Genomic DNA, 27,545 nt, shown 5'->3' with positions numbered 1-27,545 from the left:
CCACCTCTTACATCATGCCCATAGTCTCTGACCATCTCTTGTATCATGCCCGCAGTCCTTGATGATCTCTTGTATCAGGGCTACTGTCTCTGACCATCTCTTGTATCAGGCTTGCAGTTTTTGACCATCTCTTGTATCAGGCCCATAGTCTATGACTATATCCTGTTGTGTGTCTGCTGTCTTTGAGACTAAATATTCACTTAGTTTTATGTGTGGCCCTTTGATGATGTTAGTGACCACACTTGAGCTCCCCATATCCAGAAAGTTGACCCTTACTGATGTAAATCTTTTTTTCAGGATCTTTCCACTTACTGGGACTTGAGTGGTGAAAAACTGCTGAAATTTTAATACAAGCAATGTAGCTGACAGTCATACATGACCCAAAGCAGTGGTCCTTAATGTTTTTCCACTGGGCTTCAGATGCTAAGTCCTGATGATTCCCCCACCTGTTGCAACCTTCACCCCAAAGCGACAACTACTGCCAGCTATGACCATGTATCCATTCTGATTGCACACCAAAATGTACCTCATCTTCCTCAAGCAGGCAGCAGGAATACGGCACTGCACAACGTTCTCTGCTTCGGTTTTCCGATGAACAGTTGAAGTATATATTCTGAGACCAATCCTTGTAGGAGATGCCCCCGCAGCAATTAAACTTGTATGGGAAAAAACAGAAAACACAGGACAATATATTAGGGCGAGGTGATAGCATCCATAAAACATAGAGATCTGTGCAGGCAATAATACCAAAAAACATGCCATAAAGTAACTAAAATAAAAAGGTATACATACTGTATATTTAGCGGCTCCATCATTAAAGAGCTTAAATTCAATGAATGAATGGGATGGGACAGTAAGACTGGGATGGAAGACCTAGATAACGCTGGACATTTTCAGGCCAGAAAATGAGACAGAGACTTTTTTTTTTTACTTCCTACAGTTTTTAATGCACACTGTAAGAAGTGGGCAGTAAAATCAGACTAAGCAAAATTAGTACAGGACAGGAACCAGTGCAACAACTAAAAAAAAATAGAGGTAGGGCAGGAATGTGGCTTTAAGTATAAAATAAAAAAACAAGAAAAAATGTGATGAAACCGCTACTCTTACATACTGTATATGAACCTAGAATGAACATGCACAGTGCACACTCAAATGCCTACAGCATAACATGTTTGGCATCCCTGTGCAAACAGACTGAGAAGAATAATTCTAGAGTCAACATTTACAGTAAATTATAAACTGATGAGCTGAAAAGATTTTAAATGTATTGAGAACTATGGGTATTGTAAATTCTTACCGTTTTGCAGGTACACACAATTTTAGGACATTATATTCTTGCCATTTTTACCTCGACAGTCTCATATTTTATATTTAACTGAAATATTTAATTATATTGTGTGTTCTAAAATACATTTTGGTTATTTTTTTACTGAAAATATGAGTTTGATAAGCATTTGCAACTACCGTCATTTTATTCTACAGGTCCACTGCTTTCAGAAAATCGTTTTGGGAGTCTTAAAGCAAAAAATCCACATTTTGATGTGTGTGAAAAAGTAATTTGCTCTGGCAGTAAAAGGATAAATAGTGCTCACTGGTTGCGCAAAACGACACTATCCTTATTAGATATGGATGTCTTTGTTCTTCCAGTGCTGTAAGTCACAGTCATTTATAATACAGTCATTGGAAATATACATTTCTGAATACCAGCTGCTATCTGATATATAGGATTATATATTGAATCTTCTGGAAACGTACCTCTTTTTGGCCAAAGTCTATGAGATTCTGCAAGTCCAGATCATCCCTATAGTGTACAATAGCATTGCCAATCACTTCACTTACTTTTCCCCGAGCCTGCAACACAACACATATTATTTATAATACAGTCACATGTCTATAAAGGATATCTAATGGCCCGTCCATTCACATGCATGTATCGCTAATGTCCCAGTATGTTATCTAATAGACACAGTGCTATGCATTGTGACACTTCCAGCAATATTAGGTAACAATATATTTTATTTACCTACTGTGCACTAGGGTTGATTTACTAAAGGCAAATAGGCTGTGCCTAGTAAAATGAGGTAAAGCTTCACTTTACAAAGAATAACCAATCACGTGCAAGAAAAATAAAAAAATAAATAAAATTTTTGCTTGCACATGATAGGATGACGGAAGACAGCAAAGCTTCTGTTAATTTACTAAGCTGTGGAGCTTTAGTAAATCAACCTCATTGTCTGCAACATTTAATTTTATGGAAAACAATACAGGCATACCCCGTTTTACATACACTCACTTTACATCCACTCGCGAGTACAGACACAACTTGGTCAGCTTGGCATGGCACTACTCCCAGTTTTTAACATTGGCGTCTATGGGAAATCTTGGTCAGCTTGACATGGCACTGCTCCCAAACCATAAGTGACAGGAATACCAAACTTAGGGAGCATCGAGAGGGGATCCAGGACTACAACATATCCTATTTTGTGGTTGGCCGGCTTGCCTAGGTAATCTACCATGCCATAGTCCTGGTTCCCCTTAACATGCTCCCCAAATTTGATGTCCTTGTCATTTATGGTTTGGGAGCAGTGCCATGTCAAGCTGACCAAGATTTCCTATAGAGCTAGTGTATTTACATGCATTAAGAAGTGAAAAAGGGTATTGCTTCACTTTAAGTACATTTTCGTTTTACATACATGCTCTGGTCCCATTGTGTACTTAAAAGTGGGGTATGCCTGTACACAGCTTGAAGCATGAGACAACAGAACAATAAAGCTCTTCTGTGACTCTGGGGTATAAATATGAAATAAAATATTATTTTGCTATTCTGTGAGGGTCCAAAGGAGTGGAGTTAGGGATATTACTGTAAGGAAAATACTAGCTGCCTGACTGTTTCTTACTAATACTTACCGAGTCCCAGGAGGTCTGTAGATGCAGGCATTTTAGTTTTAGGGTGGACTAACACTTTTATGTACACCCTTCTATACAAGGCCTTAGTTATTAATACCAAACAAGAGACATTTCTAATCCAGTTTGCAGGCCAATCACATTCAGCACAATTGAACGGAATTCACGAAAGAAAATCTCATGAGATTATTGAATCACGTGACACATTTTCTACAAATATCTCATGAGATGCTTAAAATGTCAATTCATTATCACCTCTTGAGTTATTTACCTCACAAACCAAAAACATGAGGTAAATTACTCCTAAAACGGCATTAAAGTCAACTCACTTAGGAAATAAATAAATAATTAAAGGCATGAGTTAAAAAAGAAGTGGTCCAGGCGTGAGGTATTTAAGGAACGTAAAAATATAATAGCCAATTTGGATTTGTTTCTCAACAGTAATGCATAGAAATCTAAATATGGAAAAACAGAATCATCAGAGCTGATTTACTTAAAGAGGAAGTAAACCCTCCTCTGATACTTTTACCTATAGGTAAGCCTATGATAAGGCTTACCTATAGGTACTGTAAATATCTCCTAAACATGTACCGTTTAGGAGATATTTACCTTAGATGCATCCAGTGATGTCACTGGCGCATGCGCTCTGAAGGAACGGCCACTGGTGCCGTTCCTTCAGAGCCCCGTGCCGTGACCGTCGGCTCCCGCGCGCGTGCACGGGAGTGACGTCACCGCGGCTCCGGCCAGTCAGATGGAGGGATGCCGCGATCCCGGAAGACGGGCGACTGGACATGTCGCCCGTCATGCAGGTAAGCGGACAGCACGGCGGGGGCTCGTTCTAAGGTAAGTATTGCATAATGAGCTAGTATGCGATGCATACTAGCTCATTATGTGTTTCTCTTGCAGGTGGCAAAAAAAAAATAAAAAATGTTGGGGGTTTACAACCTCTTTAAAGCGGAGTTCCACTTGTTTTGGCATTTATTAACCACTTCTGGAGCAGAAGGATCTGCCCCTTAATGACCAGGCCATTTTTTGCTATTCGGCACTGTATTATTTTAATGGACAATTGCGCGGCCATGCGACGCTGTACCAAAATAAAATTGATGTCCTTTTTTTACCACAAATGGAGCATTTTTTTGGTAGTATATGATCACCTGTGTGATTTCTAATTTTTGCGCTATGAACAAAAAAAGAGCGACAATTCTGAAAAAAAAAAAAATCTTTCACTTTCTACTATATAACATTCCCAATAAAAAAAAAAATTCAAAATCAAATTTATTTTATCATTTTAGGCCAATTTGTATTCTGCTACATATTTTTGGTAAAAAAAAAATCCCAATATGTGTATATTGATTGGTTTGCACAAAAGTTATCACGTCAACAAACTAGGGGAAAGATTTGTCATTTTTAATTATTTTTTACTAGTAATGGCGGCGATCTGGGATTTTTAGCGGGACTGCAACATTGCAACTGACAAATCGGACACCTAACTGACATTTTTGAAACTTTTGGGGGGACCAGTGACATTACAGCAATCCGTGCTAAAAATATGCACTGTTACTGTACTAATGACACTGGCAGGGAAGGAGTTAACACCATGGGCGATCAAAGGGTTAAATGTGTCACTAGGGGGTGCTTCCTAACTGTGAGGGGGATGGGCTTGCTGCATTAACACAGAGTCCTGTGTTCCTAAATAAGAGGAACACAGGATCCCTGTGTACATAACTGACAGAACAGCGGTCTGCCCTGTTTTCAACAGCAGACCACCATTCTGTCTCTACGGGTCGCAGGTGCCCAGTGGCAATCGTGGTCGCCAGACCCACAAATTTGCTTCCCTTGTGGCGAATGGGCGTGCGCAATCCCGTTAGCGATCCTGTGGAGCAACGTACAGGTACGTAGTTTCTCGGGACAGCGCCGACCTGCCGCAGTATATGTACAACCGCTGGTCGGCAAGTGGTTAAAAGTCAGCAGCTACAAAAAGTGTATAATAAGTGTTTTAATAAACATACACTTACCTGTCCCACGGTCCAGCGATGCAGCCGGCGGGAGCCTTGGTTCTCTCCCTCTTCTCCCTGCGGCGCCGGTCTCTCTAGTGTGGGCACCCGGCTGTGACAGCTTGCGGCTTCACAGCCGAGTGTGCACTGCTCATGCGCATCCTCAGTGGACGGGCAATCTTATGGGACCTGTAACTTTTCCCAGTAGATTGCAGGGAGGGAGGGGGGACGAAAACTCCATAGGCAGCCCAAGCACAAGTGGGAGCGGGTACCTGTCAAATCTAGGTACCCGATCCCTCCCCAAATAAAATGACATGCTAAATGTGACAAGTCAAGGGGTCAGGAGCACTTAAAGTGGAAGTTCCACTTTTGGGTGGAACTCCACTTTAGGTATAACTAAAACTAGAGGCAAAACTTTTTTTTTTTTTCCTATAATTGCAAGGAAGGAAAACAAAGATAAAGTATAAGTATTAAAGCGAAGTTCCACTGGCTTTTGTGTTTATTAAAAGTCAGCAGCTACAAAAAGTGTAGCTGTTGACTTTTAATAAACACTCACCCACCTGTCCCACAGTCCAGTGATGGAGCCGGCGGCAGCCTCGGTTTTCTCCCTCTTGTCCCAGTGACGCCGGCATCTTTAGTGTGGGCACCCGGTTGTCAGCTTGCGGCTTCACATTCGGGTGCGCACTGCACATGCGCGAATCGCGATGCGCGTCCTGAATGGACGGGCAATCTTCTGGGACGTGTCCCAGAAGATTGCAGGGAGGGAGGGGGAGAGGAGAACTTCCACCCGAGCCGCCTAGGTGGCCTAGGTGGCCCGAACAGAAGTAGGAGAGGCTACCTGTCAAAACTAGGTACCCGCCCCCCCCCAAAAAAAAATGACATGCCAAATGTAGCATGTCATGGGGTCAGGAGGCCTTAAAGCGGAAGTTCCACTTTTGAGTGGATCCCCGCTTTAAGAATCCCCCTGCTGTGGACTGCCCTCCCTATTACTGTAGAACTCAGAAAAGGATAGAAAAGGATAGTAATCGTGTAAGGTTTTTACTGAGGGCCTGTGTGACACTGAGTACTTTTTTTGTAATCTGAGAACCCTCTTCTTTTTTGTAAAATGTAATTTTCCAACTCGTCTGTAACCTTAGTGTGTAGCTAAAGCAACACTTTTTGGTGGTGATACCGTTGCTTTGCCGGATTACATCCTTTAACCCCTAGATATGTCCGGCTTCCTGTAAGTATTGTAGAACATAAACTGTCCCTTTAATTATCTAGATGCATCTTTCATGATGTAAATCTGTTTTTGTCAGCAGTATACAAGTCTATCCACAGCTGTGTTTAAAGGATTCTTAAGCAATGAACTGAGTGAGTTCTTGATTTATTGTGTTACATAATAAATATCTTTAGAAATATATAAATGTCTTGATGTCCAAAGTGCAAAACATTTTTTTTTTTAAGGCAAACTTTTTGTATTGCTCATCCATTTTTTTAAAATATGAAATAAGAGGCAAAGGGTCAGATACTTTGACATTCTTTTTTTCTATTGCGGGGCTCAATTCACTAAAGAATATCTCATGAGATAATTGAATCACGTGACACATTTTATCCAAATATCTCATGAGATGCTAAAAATGTCAATTCACTATCACCTCTTGAGTTATTTACCTCACAAACCAAAAACATGAGGTAAATTACTCCTAAGAGCCGGTTCACACTACCGCGACCAGAAAGTCGCCCCATGAAGGAGCAACTTTTTAGCGTGACTTTGAAGAGACTTTTGAAGAGACTTTGAAGAGACTTAAATGATAGGCGACTTTGTCTGTGGGGAATGCCTGGGTAATCTTTTTCTTCTTTCTGGAAAGTCTGATTACAGTCGCTTGAAAATAGATAAGGATCCGACTTAGAGGCGACTCCCATTGAAGTCTATGGGCACAAGTTGGATAGAGGTCGCCTTGAAGTAGTACAGGAACCTTTTCTGAAGTCGAAGCGACTTCAGTAGTGCATAATAAGACGGCTCTCATTCATTTACATTGAATTTGTAATGACAAGCGACTTGGGGCGACTTGAGGGCACACAAGTCGCGTCCCAAGTCGGAGTAGTGTGAACCGGGTCTAAAACGGGATTAAAGTCAATCCACTAAGGAAATAAATAAATAAACCCATGAGTTAAATAAAAAGTGGTCCAGGCATAAGGTATTTAAGGATTGTAAAAATATAATAGCCAATTTGGAGTAGTCTCTGCCTTTTTGGATCAATTTCTCAACAGTAATGCATAGAAATCTAAATATGGAAAAACACAGAATCATCAGGACTGATTTACTTAAGGTATAACTAAAACAAAAGGCAAAACTTTTTTTTTTTTTTTCTAGTTTTGGATAAAGTGGAGATGGATTAGATCCATTTGTCAGGTTTTTATTGCTGGAAAAAATATATAAGTGAACGGGGCACTGGTGCTTATGTGTATCAAATAAAGAATATTTCCAACAGTGTATAAACAACAGTCATTGATATACAATGTAAAATAATTGTGTGAAGGTGCTCAAACCAGGCCCGAGTACACCATGTGCTAACCAATATGCCCGGTCCTTATAAGTAAACGTGCTGAATTGGTTATCAAAATCAAAGAACAGTTAGGTACAATAAATAAAATAATTGTGTGATGTGCTAAAACCAGGACAGATATGCCCAATCTGTATAAATACAGTGCTGAAGTGATAATCTAAATCAAAACAATGTGATATATTCATACACTTGTGATTTGCCGTATCTACCAGTGCCGTAAATAGTGATATGCAGTGGATATATGTGACTTATTTAGTGAACTATTAAACACATCTAATTAGTGCAGTTGCAAGTGCAGGTGTTTCTGTAAGTACAGTGACACATGAGTCCATATAGTGACTTGCAAGGAGAATAATTAATCCAGGTGTTCCACCTCGTGATCCTTGTGAGCTATGTGGTAATAATTAAATGCTCACCAGAGGAAGCCGGGTCACACAGACCCCACAGGCTTTGTGATAATAATCCCAATTCAATGGATAAACACACTCCTTTGCCTCACTCCTTTAATGGGATCTCCTGGATCACACACTTTGTTTCTCATAGACCATGGGTCATCAAGGGGTTAATCCATCTCCTCTTTCCTCCAACTTGGGTTTCCTGAGTGTGGATAGATCACACAACCTGGATTGCTGCCTGTGCCCCCCCGTTAGGGAGATTCATCCTCTCTATTTGTCCTATTTACCATGGTCATTGAAAGTGAAATAAAATCCTACATTTTGGGTTATCCCCAGAAACATAATAGGGGGAAACTCTACCAATAGGGACACTAGTTCTGTGAGCTGGGGGGCCCCTAGGGATTCATTTAATTTGTAGGGATTTCCTCTCTCTTTCTGTTTTGGCTATGGGACAGAGGTAAAGGCAAATCTCCCCAATGATAAAGTTGTCTTTTTTATTGGTAGAAAAATTGTATTAATATATGTGTTATTTTCATTCAATATTTGACATTTATAAAGATAATTTGTATTTACTTAGTTGTTGTTGATACATTACGTGTGTCCTGTGAAAGCATCCTCCCTTTTACTGGTATTCTAGTAATTGTTTTTCTTTTGTATTTATGCATATGCTGCAGGGACCGCATTAACTTGTGAGATGGCATATTTGAGTTTACAGTTTAAACCATTTTACCTCTTTATTAGCTCTAAATAATGACAGGGGTTCTAATCCTTCTCCACTGCATCTATCTCACTGAATATCACGCCATGAGATAAAATACTGAATGGTTTCATGAGTAAAATACCTCACATTTTGGTGAAATAACTCATGCTTTATTTTAATAGCGTTTCTTTGTGAATTGCAAAAAAAATGTGTGAAAAAATGTTTTGAGTTATTTTATCTCAGATTTTAAGAGTAAAATAACTCTTTGTGAATTGACCCCACGGTCACTTTCAATGTATTTCTTGTCCTGATGCCCACAGAGCAGTAATGTTAGCTGAACACCCTATGTTTCCCTCTGTGGAATGCTATTTGACTTTTATTCTTATAAAGTATCCACCTGGGAACCAGGAAAAGATTCTCTAGTCATTCGTAGATTCCCTGCAGGTTTTTCTTTTTCTCCATCTGTGTCTCATTGTGGAGATCTCCCTTCACTTCCTGTCCCATAGCCAAACAGGAAGTGAGAGGAAATCCCTGCAAATTAAGGGAATTCCCTGGGGACCCCCAGGTCACCAGAACTAGTGTCCCCATTGGAAGATTTGCTGGGGTCAACCCAAAATTTGGGATTTTCTTTTACTTTCACTTTCAATGGTAATGGTAAACAGGAAAAATAGAGAGGGTGAATTTCCCTAATGGGGGCACAAACAGCAATACAAATTGAAAGGTAATTCAATCCCTCTCTACTCTATCCAAAACTAAAAAAAAAAAAGTTTTGCCTTTAGTTATACCTTATGTTCTGTGTTAATACATAAATTTGTGATGTCAACTTACATAAAGTAAGCACAAGGTACAATTCCAGCTTGTTTCTGGATGTTCAATTTGGCAAATGACTAGACAATGATTAACTTTAAAGCGGTAGTAAACCGCAGTTTTTTTTTATTTTTAAAACTGCAAGGCAAAGTTATAATGTGCTAGTAAAGCATGCTTGCTATGGCGGCATCTGCCTCTGTCTGTCCATTGACATACAAAGTGGGTCTAGGCACCACACCAGCTCACTGGCTGTGATTGACAGCAGCAGGAGCCAATAGCTGGCGCTGCTGTCTCTAGTATATAAAAAAAGACAATCAGCGTATTCAATCCTAATCCCTAAATATGCAGAGGTTGAACACTGAACCAGGTACATTACATAAATCCAAGATGGAACTCAAAGAAAAAATAGTGCAGTGCAATCCAGAAACATACATAAACATCAAAAACTATTAAAAGTCCATAATCAGGAAGAGACACTGAAAGTTCAATGAGGTGCCCGGCAGTAGATGAAGTGCACTTCACCTACTGCCGGGCACCTCATTGAACTGTCGATGTTTCTTCCTGATTATGTACTTTTAATAGTTTTTAATGTTTATTTATGTTTCTAGATTGCGCTGCTGTCTCTAGGCCTATGAGGAGGGAGAGAGCCGCTGCTCTCGTGCACAGAGATGGATTAAGATTAGGCTCGGGTAAACATAGGGTGGGGCCGGGGGGAAACTGCACATGGAAGGGTTTTTGTACCTTAACGCAGAGAATGCAATAATGTAAAAAAAAAACTTCAGCCTTTAGAACCGCTTTAAGTAGATCCCATATTTGCTGCAATGTGTTGTAAGTACTACGATTGCATCTGAAGGCATTTTAATACATACCGTACATAGATTAGGAGAAATTTTTAAAAATTTCATTCCATTACCATTGTCAATGACCACTGTGGCAAGAGTCCCAACTACATTATTCTCTTCTACATTGCTGCTTAGGACATCAAGCTGGTTAGATCTCAATTGGCTTACTGTCAATGGTTAACTTTTTGCTGCTGTGTAAACTACCTGATTACACCTAAGCCTAAAATATCACCCCTTCATCCTACCCCAACTTTTCTTTCAGAATGCCTGCCTTACCCCGACAAAATTGTCTGGTTGAAAAGTCATGGGGACCACAAGTTGCCAGGTCGTCTTAACATTGTGGCATCAACTATAATTACTATAGGTCAGGGCAGTGCTGTATTTTGGCCTAGGCCAACTAGGCCCAGGCCTAGGGCGGCACATTGCAGGGGGGCAGCAAAATAGCTGCCCCCACCTCCACCTGAGAGTCTATTGGCCACTATTTGCTAGAGCCGGCTGGCATCTAGCAACCAGTGACGTCACGGCCGTGACACCCTGGCCCTGGCCATGATTCAAAGTGGAGGAGGTTTTAACTTCCTCCTCCTCCGCACTTAGTGCTTGTGGAGCCCAAAGAGTCCTGCTGGTCCAGTGACATTGGGGTGCAGGGCAATAAAGCAAAATTCACCAATCCACCGCCGACAGCAGCTGCTGCTGCTGAGTTGCGACGTCTTGACACAGCAAGCGGGCTGCCGGCCCACCCTGGAAGCTGGCTAGAACTGAGAGCCTGTGAGGGAGAAGACCTCAACTGCCACGGCGCCGCCCTGTCCTAAGCAGCAGCGAGTGCAGCATCCCTGGCACCTCCCAGAGCCTACACTCCTTCTCAAACCTCCTCTCTGCTCCCAGCTGGGACATCAACAAGCTGACCGAGGGCCCAAAAGATGAGGACAGTCAGGAGGTAAGTGCATCACACAGGAAAGGGTGCGCAAATTTAAATAGGGGGGGGAGGGGGGCACCCAATTTTAGTCTTGCCTAGGGCAGCACAAAACCAAAATACACCACTGGGTCAGGGATCCTCAAACTACGGCCCTCCAGCTGTTGCAGAACTACACATCCCATGAGGCATTGTAAAACTCTGACATTCACAGACATGACTAGGCATGATGGGAATTGTAGTTCCTGAACAACTGGAGGGCCATTGTTTGAAGACCCCTGCTATAGGTACTTAGGAACTGACAAACCACTAAAGAGCAAAGGATTTCGTATCTTAGAAGTTAGGCTTGGCCCTGCTTTATCTAAGTGGATCGTGTACATATTATGTTAGCTATAATATAAATACCATCCTTTGAAAGCATGTTTCACATTTCAAATATTTGTAAAAGTAGTGGGTGTTTCCTAATCATACCATGATGCAATCTACAAGATCTGCCTGGACACATTTGCACAGGATATAGTTATTGAATAGACAGATCAAACAACATGCATTCTGTTACAAAAAATGTCCAAAACTTACAACATAGGTTATTGCAGCACGTAGTAGTAGTAGTAGTAGTAGTAGTAGTAGTAGTAGTAGTAGTAGTAGTAGTAGTAGTAGTAGTAAGCATTATTTTTCTGAATGTATAACTCAATCTTATCTCATAGTGCTGTATAACAATGTGAGATTGTTACAGAACACATATTCAGTACAATATAAATTTCGAAACAGATGGTAAAGTGGTTTTTAATACCGGTGAATTGTTAAGCTGCCCTAAGCATACTTTGGCTCTGTCAGAGAGGACAGACACCTGGATAGGTGTTTCTGTGTACTCATGCTTGGCATTTCCTGAACAGATGGACATGTTAGATGCCAAATTCAGATGCTAAGAATTGATTTAATATCTGCCTATGCCTCCAATGGGCAGATTGCATTCTTTATCTGTCCTGCTAACCATTATCAAAGAGATGGGAAATCCAAAATGTTTCAGTTGTCCCCAAATCAGGAGGTGCAAATTTTCCAATGGGAACAAATGTTTCAAGTTAATTACTGTTATGAGATTTCCACTCATTACCTGTTGTCTCCCAGACAGGAAGTGAAGAAAAATCTCCCTGAGCAGACATAAAAAAAAAAAAAAAAAAAAAAAAGATTAGGGGTTCTAATTACCCCCTCCCCCTGTTCTATCCAAATCAAAATAACAGGCTTTAGGCCCCTTTCACACTTATGCAACGCGATTTTACCGCAATTTTGAGGCGCGATTTTGAGGCGACTTTGCAGCAATTTTGAAAGCAATGGCTATGGCTATGGCTCAAAACGCAATCAAATCGTGGCAAAGTAGTGCAGGAACTACTTTGAAGTCGGTGCGACTTCAAAACGCACTGATATGAATGGGGCTCATTGAAAATAATGGAAAACGACTTGTCATGCGATTTTGCGGTCCAAAATCGCGGGACAAGTCGCACTAGTGTGAAAGGGGCCTTAGTTATATATACGTTTTATACAGCCTGTCAATGTAAGATGACAGCTCTTGGTGACAATCTTATCCCTATGGTGGCAAGCATACATATGCTGGTCAAGCACAATGATCAGTCATGTAAACCTACCACAAAACTAGTGTTATTCCCTGAGAAAAGCAACACTGGGAGCACATGCCTGCTCCCCTATGTCAGCATGTTTGACCCCCCCTTTATTACCAGACCATTTTTCAGTTTTCAGCACTGTCATACTCAGACAATTACTTGGTAATGCAACACCAAATTAAATTTTATATACATTTTTTGAGACAGATAGAGCTTTCTTTTGGTTGTTTTTAATCATCACTGTTTTTTTATTTTATATAAAGGGAAAAAAAACTAAGTATTCTAAAAAATATTCTAAAACAGCTGAAATAAGCAGGTGTATATTAGTTAGTCTGTGTGAACATTATAGAGTCTAGAAACAGTTACACCTCAAAACATATTCTGCTACTCATATTGAGTATGAAGTTATCAAATGTGTGAGTTTTTTTATTTCAGTCTTGTTGTGTAGATCTAGCCAGTCCACATGTGGTTAATGTTAGAACCTGCTGTAGGATACTGAACACTCACAATATACATATTACCAAAAGTATTGGGACACCTGCTTTTACATCAGTTGTAGTCCGTAGGGTTCAATATTGAGTTGACCCACCCTTTGCAGCGTATATGTGTCTATGAATGTTTGACCATTCTTCCAGAAGTGCATTTGTGAGGTTAGGCACTGATGTTGGGAGAGAAGGCCTGGCTCACAGTCTGTGTTCTAATTACTCCCAAAGGTGTTCTATGGAGTTGAGGTCAGGACTCTATGCAGGCCAATCAAGTTCCTCCACCCCAAACTCTCTCATCCATGTCTTTATGGACCGTGCTTTGTGCACTGGTGCGCAGTCATTTTGGAACAGGAAGGGCCAACCCCAAACTCTTTTCACAAAGTTGGGAGCATGAACTTGTCCAAAATGTCTTGGTATGCTGATGCCTTAAGAGTTCCCTTCACTGGAACTAAGGGGCCAAGCCCAACCCCTGAAAAAAAAAAAACCCACACCACAATCTCCCCTCCATTGAATGATTTTGACCAGTGCACAAAGCAAGGTCAATAAAGCCTGCACATAGTTCTGACCTCATCCCGATAGAACACCTTTGAGATGAATTAGAACACAGACTGTGAGCCAGGCTTTCTCTCCAACATCAGTGCCTAACCTCACAAATGCGCTTCTAGAAGAATGGTCAAACGTTCCCAGAAGAGTTGAAGCTGTTATAGCTGCAAAGGGTGGGCCAACTCAATATTGAATCCTACGGACTAAGACTGGTATGCATTAAAGTTCATGTGCGTATAAAGGCAGAAGTCCCAATACTTTTGGTAATATAGTGTATGTGTGCTAGTCTGCGGAAAACAAGGCCGTTCAGTTGATGGATGAGGCACTTTTGTGCACTCATCTTACATCCCCTAACATCCATGGTCTGATTTGCAGTCATCCTGCAGTATATTTGTCAGTGCTATGCCATTCCATTTTTCTCCCAATTTATGAATTTCTCCTGAACCTTTTACTTTATCTACCTAAGCTTCTTGCCTCTGACTCCTATTATTTTAGGCCTATCTCAGCTAACCTATTCATGAACTTGCTATTGTGCTCTTGCATCTCTGCATGTTACCAGCCTGTGCTACTAATTCTGGAACATATTATTTACAATAGAAAGTCAAAAGGCTTACTACTTATCATAAGTGTCACTTGGCAGGGAGGATGTAAATACAAAGTAAAAAAATCAATTTCTATACCTTGTCAGAGAAGACAAAGCCCACGATGCCTGCAGACAGCTGCAGCAGAAAGACTATTGTCAGGCAGATGGAGAACTGAGGATAAGAGAGGTAAATAAATTTAACATCAGACACATCAAAATAAATTGACAAAAGTAAAACTGTGTTTTTTATTCTATGATATGGCAAATTCAGCCCATGCCAGTCTGAACTTCATTTTTTAGGGCTTGCCAGCCCGCTTTTATTTAAACAAAAGCTAAAGGTTTATGAAACTTGCCCATGCAGGGGTTTCAGTTTCACACAGAAAAACAGGTTCACGAAAATACCAAGCCACCTGTCTTCCTTCAGCAGTGCCGCTGCTCTTGTTACTGGTCCCTCAGACTATCTCACTAGCTCTCCTGGCTCTCTGAACTCTCTTCTGGCTCACTCACCCAACTGCCTGCTGTGCGGTTCCAATACCGGCCTCTTGATAGGGGTTCTCCTGCGACCCCAGGCTTTCTCACTCCTCTGAAAATTACAAATTCCTACAGTCCTCCTGGACTCGCCTAGACGTTCTGGCTTTCTCAGTCTCCCAAACTCGCACTCGCCACCTCAACTCTTTCAGTCTGACATAGAATCTCTTTATGCTTTCTCATGAGTAGAGCACCTCTTTCTCCAAACAGATCACACACCTGTCTTCAAACAGAAGCACACCTACTTCCTGGCTGGAGCCCTGAGCTTTACCCAAACCAACTGTGCACACTTACATAACCTGCAGGTCTCCAATAAGACCTGGACAAAGAATTGAAGGCTTTATCCAACCCAAGACACTTTGAAGCCATCAGCCTCCTGACCCTAATCCAGGATTACAAAACCTGGAGGAAACTGAATACCCAGTTCCCCGATCAGTCACAAAACACTGAAGTCCCGCACTCTGCTTTTGTGCAAACCCTGTGTCGATTTTCCCTATGCTCACCCAGTGGCAGGACAATGCACTCTCACAATGCGATCAGAGCACATTTCTAAATATCTATAATTGCAGCTTATGATTTCACAATGGTATGATCCAGAGTGGATGTTTAGCTGCATTTAGGGCTCTTCAGTATAACTTACTTTAGATAAAATAGAATTCTGTGTATTCAGAATCCAATCCAATTAGAATCTCTAAACCAGGCATCACTAAATGCTGGACCGCAGTCCGAGTCCGGACTGAATTTATGTCCCATCTGAAGCTGCCGCGGTCGTGCAATTTAGGATCTGCTTTTTTCCCTCAGCTGCCGCTAGCTCTGTTGTCTTTGCAGATCTGACATCGGAAGAGCAACACAGCGATGGACAGATAGCGGAAGCTGGCCCAGTTAACTGATTGGTTGCTAGAACCGCCCTGCATTCTAGCAATCAATCAGTTAACTGGGGCAGCTCCCGTCCTCTGTCCATTGCTTTGGTGCACTTTCGATGTCAGCTGCTTCCAATGTCACCTGCTGTGCCTCCTGCCCTCCGCCCTGTGTAAGGTAGGACAGAGAAGAGTGCTCCGTTACTGTTATGAAGGGCGGAGAAAGCCGAGGTTGATTTAAGAGGGGTGGGGGGGGGGGGTTGAGAAACTGTAATATGAAGGCGGAAGGGGGGGAGGGATGATATAAAAGTGAGGTGAGGACAGGAATGTGAAGGGAGTGATTTGAAGGGAGATGGGTTTCTACAAAAGGGGTAAGATCAGAAATGTGAAGGGGGGGAAGGGCTGGGAACTGTAATGTGAGGGGTGCTAGAAAATGGGTGAGGACAAAAATGTGATGGGGGTGCTATAAAGGGGGTAAGGACAGTTATGTGATGGGGGTACTATAAAGGGGGTGAGGACTGTTATGTGATTGGGGGTGCTATAAAGGGGGTGAGGACTGTTATGTGATTGGGGGTGCTATAAAGGGGGGGGGGGTGATGATAGTTATGTGATGGGGGTGATATAAAGGGGGGGTAAGGATAGTTATGTGAAGGGGGTGCAAAAAAGGGGGTGAAGACAGTTATGTGAAGGGGGGTGCTATAAGAGGGGTTAGGAAAGTTATGGGAAGGGGTGCTATAAAGAGGGTCAGGACAGTTATATGAAAGGGGTGCTATAAAGGGGGTAAGCACGGGAATGTGAAGAGGGTGCTATAAAGGGGGTCAGGACAGTTATGTGAAGGGGGTGCTATAAAGGGGGTCAGCACAGTTATATGAAGGGGGTGCTATAAAGGGCGTGAGCACGGGAATGTGAAGGGGGTGTTATAAAGGGGGTGAGCACAGGAATGGGAAGGGAGGTGCTATAAAGGGGGTGTGGACATGAATGTGAAGGGGGGCTGGGGACTGCAATGTGAAGAAGGGGTACTATATAACGGGGATGAGAACAGGAATGTGAAGGGCGGCTGGGGACTGCAATGTGAAGGAGGGTTACTATAAAGGTGGCGAGGACAGGAATGTGAAGGGGTGATATGAAGGGTGCTGGGAACTGCAATTTGAAGTAGGGGGTGATATAAAGGGGGCCGAGGATAGGAATGTAAAGGGGGGGGGGTTAGGACTGTAATGTGAAGGGAGGGATGATGTGCAGGGGGACTGCGAACACTGATGTAATAAAAGGATTGTGATGTGAAGGATCTGAGGTTGCGATCATTGCATACTGTGTTCTGTGTGTAGGCAGTCCATTTTTGGGCTGCCTTATAAGCAGAAATGCAGATAAAGAAGTCCCTAATCCTTTTTTTTTTAATTGCGCCATACCGAGCTGCATGAAACTGTGGCACCATGCAGTGTGGCACTCACATAAACGCGCCACGTTTGTCATTGTGCAGAGGTGCCATTGAGAGTCAAACATATGATTTGAACCTCACCTGGAAGACAATTTTACTGACTTGACCTTCGTGAAATTGAATTCAATACCCCTGCTCTAAATGTTGCTATAGTGGTGTGAATGTGGTTAAATTTGCTTTAAAGAATTAATTTCTTAATGCAGCTCTTTTTGTCCCTACTTCTCCTGTGGGTCACAGGAGTGCTGTTAAGTTCTGCACTCCCATGACCCAGATTCATCGGACAGTGGGCTAAAGCAGTGAGCACTGGAGGGTCAAAGCAGAGAGCCGATCACTGAGAGTCACATCTCTCTGCTCACTGAAGATCGAGAACTGAGTGATTATTTTAGAGGTGGCGGGGGACAGATGCCGCATTGGACTGTAGCTGCATCCACCTAGGTAAGTATGTAGGTTTATTTTTTTCCTACACTTCTCTTTTAAAGTGGTAATAAACCCAGACCCAAAAATGTAATATATTGCACTTTACCAATCATTAGATGTGGTGTGGTGGCTGCATTAATTTTCTTTGTTTAGGCTTTTTTCCCTCTGTTTTTGCCCGGTGATCTGGCCAGTGACACACCTCCTGTATCAGAGTGCCCCCACTCTGGATGAATGATTACAGGGGCGCCTCTGGACAGCAGCATTGTCAGTCTGGGGAGGTGGGGTGTGTTAGATGTACTAGCAGATTTAGATACACTAACAATATGAAGCCAAACTCCAGGCTCACACTGCAGTTACATAATCAGTTATAGCGACAGTTTCTTTCTTCTGGGATAAAAATTTTAGATAAATAAAATAAAGATGATCATTGTAAACACCCCAGGTAGTGGTAAATGGTTTGTCTCAACACTTGTAGCTGAAAAATTTGCAGGAGAATTTTTATTTTTTGTAAAACAGACTTACTGGCCAGATCACCAGATGAAAATAGAGGGAAAAAAGCCTTAAAAAGGCAGCCATCACATCTAATAATTGTTGAACTGCAATAAAACTGTTTGCTTCTGGGTTTAATACCACTTTAATATACATATAGTATATACATTGGCCAAAAAAGCTCCTTAATTTTTATATGAACACTTAGGATAATAAATGCGGCCCTATATTCACATTTCTGTGATCTGAACTTTTGGATCTGGCAAATAAGGGAATCGCTTGTTTTGTTGTCTGAGTGCAGTGTGAGAAATCAATTAGTCCAATGATTTTAATGCATTGCTACGCACTGTGGGCATAGATAGTTCTGAATAGTTCCCTGGCATTCTTTCTATTCCTAATACATTGGGAAAGATGCGGCTTTGAATATTAAATAAATGCCAGATCCACAACATCATTTATGAAACTTACAGTTTGAAGGAGGCAGATGTTTTCTCTTAGAGATCCAATACATCCACAGAAGGTAATGAGGAACATCAAAACACCAACAGCGATAAGTAGTAAAGCAGGATCAACAGCAAGACAAGCCATAGCAGCCTCTGTGGAACAGTAACAAGCAAGATATTAGATGAAGTAACAACACTAATGCTTCATACACACGGGCAGAAAAAAATCTGTCAGTGTTTATGGAGGAGCACTGACTTATTTGTGTGTATGAGATGGGAGCCCCCACTGATTTATCAGTGTGTATGAGATGGGAGCCCCCACTGATTTATCAGTGTGTATGAGAAGATCACTGACTTATGTGACTGTGTATATGACTGTGTGCATGTATAGGTAAGTGACTGTGTATATGACTGTTGCTTTGGTCAGGTTTAAGTCAGTAATTACTAAGAATTGTAGGCCTATAATACATAACGCCAAATTTCCATGCAAAAAATTGTACCGCTTTTGGTACAGAATTCCTGACATAATCATACCGCTAGGGAGGTTAAGGCTCACACATGCACATATGCGTTGCTGGGTGGCTCATGCTTCTGTGCTGAGAGCGCGTTCACTGCGCACTTCCAGCACGGACACAGAGCTGTGAAAGACAGCTCTTGGTCCCTGCTAATGATTGGTAGCCAGCAATAGTATAAAAAATATTTATATGTATACATACCTTTTTAAAGAATAAATTCAGCTTTGGGAACATGTTACATGTTCCACCAGTTTTTAGGATGGAATTTGTAACATGTTCCCACTCCTGCAGCGGCTCTGCGATCTGAGCTTTTGCTGTGACAGCAGTATGGGGAGAAGTTCCCCCTGTACTAGCTGTCACTTTTTGAAAAGAACGCGGTTGTGCCAGGCTCTGCTCACATGACCGCATCTTTCATTCACAGAGTTCTGTGTGTGAATAAATTACAGCTACTGACATCCTTTGTGGCTGTCGGCTTGTAGTTCTCAATGAACTAACACGGTGCTGTTGAGTGCTGTGGGAGTTCATTGATTCTTTCTGTTAGTATGTAACTGCCTGCCTGTACGATGTGTGGCTGTTGCAAGGGACGGGAGGGAGTGCGGACAACGGATGGGCCTTGGGAGCCTATGAGTGATGTCATGGCTCCAGTAAACCACAACCATTGTCGAATGCTCCTTTACATGGGAGGAGCCAGAGCTGCATGATCATGTGACCAGACTAAAAAAAAAAAAGTATGCACAAGAGTATGCAGGATAAGTAGGAGGAGGGAACATTTTAAGAACAGTTATTTAACATTTACCACTTTAACTATATTTGAGGTACACAAAGTGACCCTTTATTCATTTAGGAAGGACGAATCTTGATAAAAGAGCCACATCCCAAATTAATGTAGAAAGAAAAGGGTGAAGAACCGGACTACGCCGGAACACACCTAGATGCCGGACTTTACAGGCTATAACACGGAGACAACAGAAAATTGTATAAACGTATAACATTTTATTGGTACATTAAAATATAATGATAAAACAAAAAAAAATAAATAAATAAAAAAATAAGGCTGCAAAGGCCTGTATAGACCAATGACTAATAGAAAAATAGCTCTATATAGCTGTTGGAAGATTGAAACCATTATAGGAAAACTTCATAGCGTGGTATGCAATATATACTTCCAGTAGCCAAATATGCCAGGTCAACGTTAGCCAACCACTCATTTAAGTGCAAATCAATATAAAACTTTTTTGAAAAGCATTTATTTGGATCTTTTTGTTGGTATTCTGTCTCTAACTGTTAAAAAAAACCTACTATTAAAATTATAGACTAGTCATCTTATTGTCAGTGGGCAATCATACAAAATTAGCAGGGCATCAAATACTTTTTTCCCTCACTGTAATAGAGGCAGAGTTCAGGGGTCAGTAGTAAGTGAGGCAGAGTTCAGGGGTCAGCAGTAAGTATGGAGGAGTTCAGAGGTCAGTAGGAAGTGAGGCGGAGTTCAGATGTCAGTAGTACATGAGGCAGAGTTCAAAGGTCAGCAGTAAGTATGGAGGAGTTCAGAGGTCAGTAGTACATGAGGCAGAGTTCAGAGGTCAGTGGTAAGGTGAAGTCCAGTGGCCAGTAGGGAGGCAGTGTTCAGGGGGCAGTAGTAAGTGAGTCAGTAGTAAGCGAGGTGGAGTTCAGGGGTCAGTAGTAAGCGAGGTGGAGTTCAGGGGGCAGTAGTAAGTGAGGCGGAGTTCAGGGGTCAGTAGTAAGTGAGGCAGAGTTCAGGGGTGGGCAGAGTTCAGGGGTTGGCAGTATTGAGGCAGAGTTCAGGGGTCGGCAGTAAGTGAGACAGAGTTCAGGGGTCGGTAGTAAGTGAGGCAGAGTTCAGGGGTCGGCAGTAAGTGAGGCTGAGTTCAGGGGTCGGCAGTAAGTGAGGCTGAGTTTAGGGGTCGGCAGTAAGTGAGGCTGAGTTCAGGGGTCGGTAGTAAGTGAGGCTGAGTTCAGGGGTCGGCAGTAAGTGAGGCTGAGTTCAGGGGTCGGCAGTAAGTGAGGCTGAGTTCAGGGGTCGGTAGTAAGTGAGGCTGAGTTCAGGGGTTGGTAGTAAGTGAGGCAGAGTTCAGGGATCGGCAGTAATTGAGGCAGAGTTCAGGGGTCGGCAGTATTGAGGCAGAGTTTGTGGGTTGGCAGTAAGTGAGGCAGAGTTTCAAGGGGTTTAGTAGTAAGTGAGGTGGAACCCAGGGGTCAGTAGTAAGTGAGGCAGTAGTAAAGCCCGCTTTTTTATTTTTACCTACAGGTAAGCCTATAATAAGGCTTACCTGTAGGTAAAATGCATATCTCCTAAACGTACACAGTTTAGGAGATAATCACCGTGGATGCAGCTGGTTACGTCAGCGGTGCATGTGCTCTGAAGATTTGGTATACCTTGCCATTACTTTAGCTTTGTGCCGGAACCAGGTGACGTCATCGTGGCTCCAGCCACAGCACATGAACCCAGAAGAAAGACTGAGGGAAGTTGTCAGCCCTCTCAGCCATGACAGCGTGCTGCTGGAGGGCTTCGTTCTAAGGAAAGTATTTTATAAATGTGCTACTATACGCTGCATACTAGCACATTATGCCATTGCCTTACAAGTTTTTTTTTTTTCTTTTAACCAGTCGTGGTTTACAAACACTTTAACAGAGAGTTCAGAGGTCAGTAATAATAAACGATCAGCTTGGCTTTCAGACAAATGCTGTGCAGTTTTCCCACACCATGGATGCAGTGCAGTGTACCCACGATCTTCATGTGGGTTAGCTGCACTTTTCTATAGACTTCTATTATGTCCCATGGTTTTGATGCACTTTCTGAAGCACACCAAAACCGCCCTTTTTGTTGTTGCTTTCGGAAAGAGCCCCAAAACCACGGGCTATAATAGAAGTCTATAGCAAAGTGAAACCAACCTACATGGAAAGTGCAGGTACACTGTGCTGCAACCATGTGTAAACCATACCACATGAATGTGAATGCCCCCTACTGGGGGAAAAGAAGACCAAAAGCATTTTTTTTTGGGGGTACAGGAAGGCTTTTGTTTTGTTTAACCACGTACCTTTAAGCCCTCCCACTGTACACACAATTTGACCACACCCACCATTTACACACTCTAATGCAATAGGCTGCGCCCACCAATGCTGGTGCTTATCCAGTGTGGAAAAGCGCTTGTAATCTTACTATATGTGAATGAGCCGTAGAGCAGCAGCAAGTGGTAACACATTATTGCCAATCAGCTCTCTTTATTCTGTCCACTTTAACTCGCAGGAAGGTTATTTCCTACTGGCTGACATAGGTTTACATACTCTTTAACTGTACCTCAATAGAACTAAAAGTGGGATTAGGGTTTTATAAATATTTTCTGCATGAGTATTCAGAAAAAAGAAAAGGGTTACTGATCCAGCTACATGACATCAATCTCAGTTTCCTGTTTTAAAGACATGCAGGCTTTATATAAACACAGAGATAATATAGTAAAATTTCACTGTGTGTGTCCAACAAGAGCTTTGCAATGAACGAAGAAACATGAAAAGAATACAATTCTGAAGTCTCCACCACTCACCAGCATGTTTCAAGAGTCTAGCATACACTCCAATCCCCACCATCACCAGAGATATGACCTAGAAATGCAGCAATAAAGCATTGTTAATAAATACAATTACTACTCAACTTTAACACTGCAATCTAAACTCAATATAGACTTTACATTTCTCAATGGTGGTCCCTCATTGCTTATTGCCCGTGTTTCATAATCGTTTTGTGAGTATAATGTGTATACATGTCCATTGCAATAAATTGTTTTAATAATAATGCACTAGGCTGGTGCACCCTCTGTCCATTTCTCTTTTCCAGTATCTGCTTTGGGTTACCACGACCCGTTGAGAGTGGCAGCACAGCCTTAATTTACTACAATTCGACCTGAATCGCATTTTCAGGATACCAGCCGCAATGCCACCCCTCAAGCGCAGGAGTCATTTGCTCTTTGTACATTTTTGGTGATCAAAGGGTTACCTGTGTGCCTAACCAGTGCCTGGTTACTGTTTGGGAGGTGTTTGTACTAGGGGAAGGCAAAGCTCCATGTTCCAGCAAAACAAAATGTTCCAGGCGCTCTCTATGTAACACCTGTGTGGGAGGGTAAATACAATTGCACTCCAATATACCAAAGTCAGTGTCTCCTTGCTGCCAGCCAAAAATCATGGGAAAAGATGCTAAGAGAGTACACAACATTCATAGACAGCACACGGGAAAACACTTGTGGCAATCAAAGGAGGATCCAAAATCAACAATCGATTAATGGATAATTTGTTTATTTGAGTAAAATCAGGACCATAAATGCACATTACCACACCGGGTCCCGAAAGAGGCAAGAACACTATTGGAGGTAGGAGCGCCAGATGGAAGGTGCCAAGTGATGCCAAATGCCACGGTTACCAGAGATGGTGGCTGTGGGAAAGCCACGCTGAGCGGTGTCTGGAAGGAAAGCCGCTCGTCTGACAGGAACCAGTGTGGAGCGCAATCATCCTCGTTGCAGCGACTACGCGTTTTGTGTGCATGCGCTTTGTCGAGTCTTGTCTAAACGAATTATCCATTCATTGATTGTTGATTTTGGATCCTCCTTTGATTACCACAAGTGTTTTCCTGTGCGTTGTTTATGAATGTTGTGAAATATCCATGTTCCTGCTTTGCAGAAACACAAGATCAATACCTTCCCTACTGAGCAGTCTGCCTTGTTTACATACGCAGAATGCCGTTCTGCTTGTGTACTGAGTGATCGGAGGGTCTCAGCGGACATGGAGACTTGCTAATTGGCGGGAACAGGTCGCCGTTGGTGCCCGTGTCTGTCCCAGACCTGGAATTGCAGGATCACTTACTAGGTGTACCTGATCCTGCGCAGAAGAGCCACCTTGCCGCAGTATATATACAATAGGCAAGCAGTTAAGATGTATTCTGTAGGTAGTGTATGTAGAGCCTGATGCGAGTTAATAATTATAAACCTTTCTTAATGTATGTTTTATGAGTGCAATTATATTTCCATATGTGCTCATTATGTACCCAGACTCTGCCTCCTGATTTTTAGCATACGCATTGCTCATACCTTCCCCTCCCTCATCTCATAATGCAAGTCTATGGATCACCAGTCTTGATGAAAGCTGTGCACTACCCAGGTGGCTAATATCTCAACAGTTCTTTCCTAAGAGGAACATGGGGCCTGGCATTGTAGACCTCCTTTGAAATGCTAGTTACATGACTGTTTTGTTGACCCCCTTGGCATGTAGATCAGGAAATTCAGAGAAAAGTCCTTTATACTTGTTCCGCACAAGTGACCCAGAAGGTTCAGCATAGCAGCTAGGGAACTAGCATTTTCATAATGAGAGATCACCATTGGCTGCCAATTTTCTTTCATTACAGATTTCCCTTAAAATATAACTATAGGCAAAATGTATTTTCATTTTGGATAGAGTAAGGGATGGGATGGTTATAACCCGTCAGGTTTTTTTTTTTTCCGCCATCGTTGTCCCATTGCAGATATTTACCTTTACTTCCTATCCCATAGCCAAACAGTGTGAGAGGTAATCCATGCAAGTTAAGGGAATTCCTTGGGGACCCCCAAATAACCAGAACCAGTATCCTCATAGGCAAATTTCCCCTCTTTTACTTTTCTGGGGACTACCCAAAATCTTGGATTTTTTCTTTTACTTTCACCGATAATGGTAAACAGGACAAATAGAGAATGTGAATCTCCTTAGCGGGGACACAAACAGCAATAAAAACCTGACAAGTGTTCTAATCCCTCTCCACTCTATCCAAAACTAAAAAAAAAAAAAAGTTTTGCCTTTAGTTATACTTTAAGAATGGAGGCAGGTTAAAGGAGAAGTTCAGGAAAAAAACGAACTAACTCTAAATTTGCTCTCTGCCACATTCTAAACCTAATCTATCTAACCCTGTAAAGCAAAAATCACTGTACTTACCTTTTCTGCACCTGATCAAGTCCGGTCTCCAGCGGCAGAAGCTCTCTGCAGAAGAGGACCGACAACGGCTGTGAAATGCCTGGGAAGTGACATCACCCATAGAGTTACTGTGGGACTTCTGCTGTCGGATGCCTCTCCTGCACTCGCCTCCATGCTGAAGCTGCCACTGACAGTTAATGCTGGGACCCGACCAGATCGGCTGCAGAATAGATAAGTACAGCGATTTTTACTTTACAGGGTTAGATAGATTAGGTTTAGAATGTGCCACAGAGCAGGTTTAGCGTTAGTTAACCTCCCTGGCGGTATGATTCTGTCAGGAATTCTGTACCAAAAGCGGTACAATTTTTTTCATGGAAATTTGGCGTTATGTATTATAGGCCTACAATTCTTAGTAATTACTGACTTAAACCTGACCAAAACAAGACTCTAGTAGACATCCCAGATGTGATAAATTTGAAACACAAACGCATGAATTATAATCTAATCAATAATATAATTTTATTATAGAATATATAATATATATAATAAAATTATATTATTGATTAGATTATAATTCATGCGTTATATATTCTATATATATGTGTATATATAATGGAAAATTGTTACCAATACTTACCGTAATTTTCCTTTCCTGGCTCTGCGTCATGCCATCATACTACGGGTCAACTCCGCCCCTCTGACCCCCATAGGACATCTCTGAAATAGCATAAAAGGCAGGCAGTACCTGGTGGAGGTGTTCTGTATGAGCTTGTGACGGACCAGGGAGGGTTTGTGCTGGCATGACGCAGAGCCAGGAAAGGAAAATTACGGTAAGTATTGGTAACAATTTTCCATTTTCCTGGCTCTGCGTCATGCCATCATACTACGGGACTTAACTAGCCAAAACACAGGGTGGGAAGAATAAATTACAAACACCAGGTACTGCTGCAAGAAACAAATTTTAATATCTTGATAAAGCAGAAGACAATACTGAAGCTCCCATCTGAGCATACTAGGATGACATCACATTCAGCTTATAGTGTTTTATGCAGGTATTAGGAGATCTCCAACCTGCTGCCTTACAGACCACGTCTGCCGATACTTTGGACCAAGCTGCCCAGGAGGATGACACCGCTCTTATGGAATGTGTTCGGATCTCCTGAGGAGGGGGGAGGCCTTCCACGGAGTAAGCTGTTTGGATTGCTTTAACTATCCCCGTCGAGAGGACTCTTGGAGGGCCCGGCATACCCATCCTGGGACCCTTTGGGAATACAAAAATAGAACATCTGTTTTCCGGAACGAGAACGTTCTGGGCAGCTTTGTCTGTGGGAGAGACTTCATATCCAGATCATACCATCTAGGCTCCTCAAAGTCTGATTGAGAAGGTGAAAAGGCCGGGAGAACCGATTCCCAATTAAAATGAAATTCCAACGAGACTTTAGGAAGGGACTTCGGAGAAGGTCGTAACACCACGCTGTCCTGAAGGAAGGTGCAGAATGGCTCTTTGTAGGAGAAGGCTGCAGTGTCTGAGCCTCATCTGGCTGAGACCAAAACTGTCAAGAAAACCGTCTTTAATGTCAGGTACCATAAAGGACTGTCCGAATCTGGGGAAAAAAGGGGCTTTTTAGCAACCCCATTAATACTAACAGTAAATCCCACTTTGGTAAGAAAAGGACGAATAGGCGGGTATATCTTGATTGCCGCACGGAGGAATCCAACTACTAGAGACTCCTTTGACCATGAGGTATTGGTAAGGGCCAAAAGTGCTGAAATTTGTACTTTAAGTATGTTGAAGCTTAGTCCCGAGCGAGGCTGTACTGCAGAAAATCCAATATATTCGCCACTGAGGTGAAACGGGAAGAAAATCCCTGCTGGACTGAGAAATCCTCGAACCTCTGCCACAGTCTATAATAAGTGGCCTCTAGTAGATTCTTTCCCGGATGACAGAATGGTGGACATTACCGAGTCAGAGAGATTTAGATTCTGGAGCTTGCTCCTCTCAAATTCCATGCAGTCAAGGCCAGACAGGCTGAGTTGGGGTGAGTGTGGCCGTTGCAGATGAGAAGGTCCCTGACCTGAGGGAGCCTTATTGGAGGACACACCGCCAGACGACAAAGAAGGGGAAAGCATGGCTTCCTCTGCCCGAATAGAGCTATCATAATAGCGGGTACTCCCTCCTCCATTATCTTCACCAATGATTTGAGGATCAGAGTAATTGGTGGAAATAGGTAGACCTGCTTGAAGCCCCACTTCTGATAGAGAGCGGGCTGAAGAAGTGGGAAAAAAAACTTGACAGTTGAAATGTGTCGCCATTAAGTCTATCTCAGGAACCCCCATTGCTCGACAAATATTTTGGATTTTGCATCCATCCTGTGTAGTTGGCGAAGTTCCTGCTCAACTGGTCTGCTAGGGTATTCTGAGGGTCCGGGAGACACGATGCTGAACAGTTCAACAAATGGGCTTCGACCAAGGAGAAGATCTCCGCAGTTACCTGGAGAAGTTGCAGACTTCCTGTCACCCCTTGTTTCACAATGTACGATACTGCCGTTGTATTGTCCATGAGAAGTCTGACTCTCCTGCCTTG

General features: G+C 42.4%; 1 protein-coding gene across 2 annotated transcripts in view; it reads right to left on the bottom strand.

Annotated features, from left to right (window-relative positions):
* TSPAN33 (tetraspanin 33) overlaps positions 1-27,545 on the bottom strand; it is a 137,017-nt gene that overhangs the window by 85,648 nt on the left and 23,824 nt on the right. For both annotated transcript variants that reach the window (XM_082256577.1, XM_082256576.1), the window contains exons 2-6: positions 22,576-22,633; positions 18,526-18,653; positions 14,429-14,503; positions 1,756-1,851; positions 527-655 (exon numbers count right to left, since the gene is read on the bottom strand). In XM_082256577.1, coding sequence (XP_082112703.1) covers positions 527-655; positions 1,756-1,851; positions 14,429-14,503; positions 18,526-18,653; positions 22,576-22,633 — 486 coding nt within the window. The remainder of the gene's footprint in view (positions 1-526; positions 656-1,755; positions 1,852-14,428; positions 14,504-18,525; positions 18,654-22,575; positions 22,634-27,545) is intronic.

This window comes from Pelophylax lessonae (genome assembly GCF_965119305.1).
Source record: "Pelophylax lessonae genome assembly, chromosome: 4".
NCBI classification, from domain to species: domain Eukaryota; kingdom Metazoa; phylum Chordata; class Amphibia; order Anura; family Ranidae; genus Pelophylax; species Pelophylax lessonae.
The sequence above is the reverse complement of the archived record's forward strand: the minus strand, read 5'-3'. Positions and strand labels throughout refer to the sequence as shown.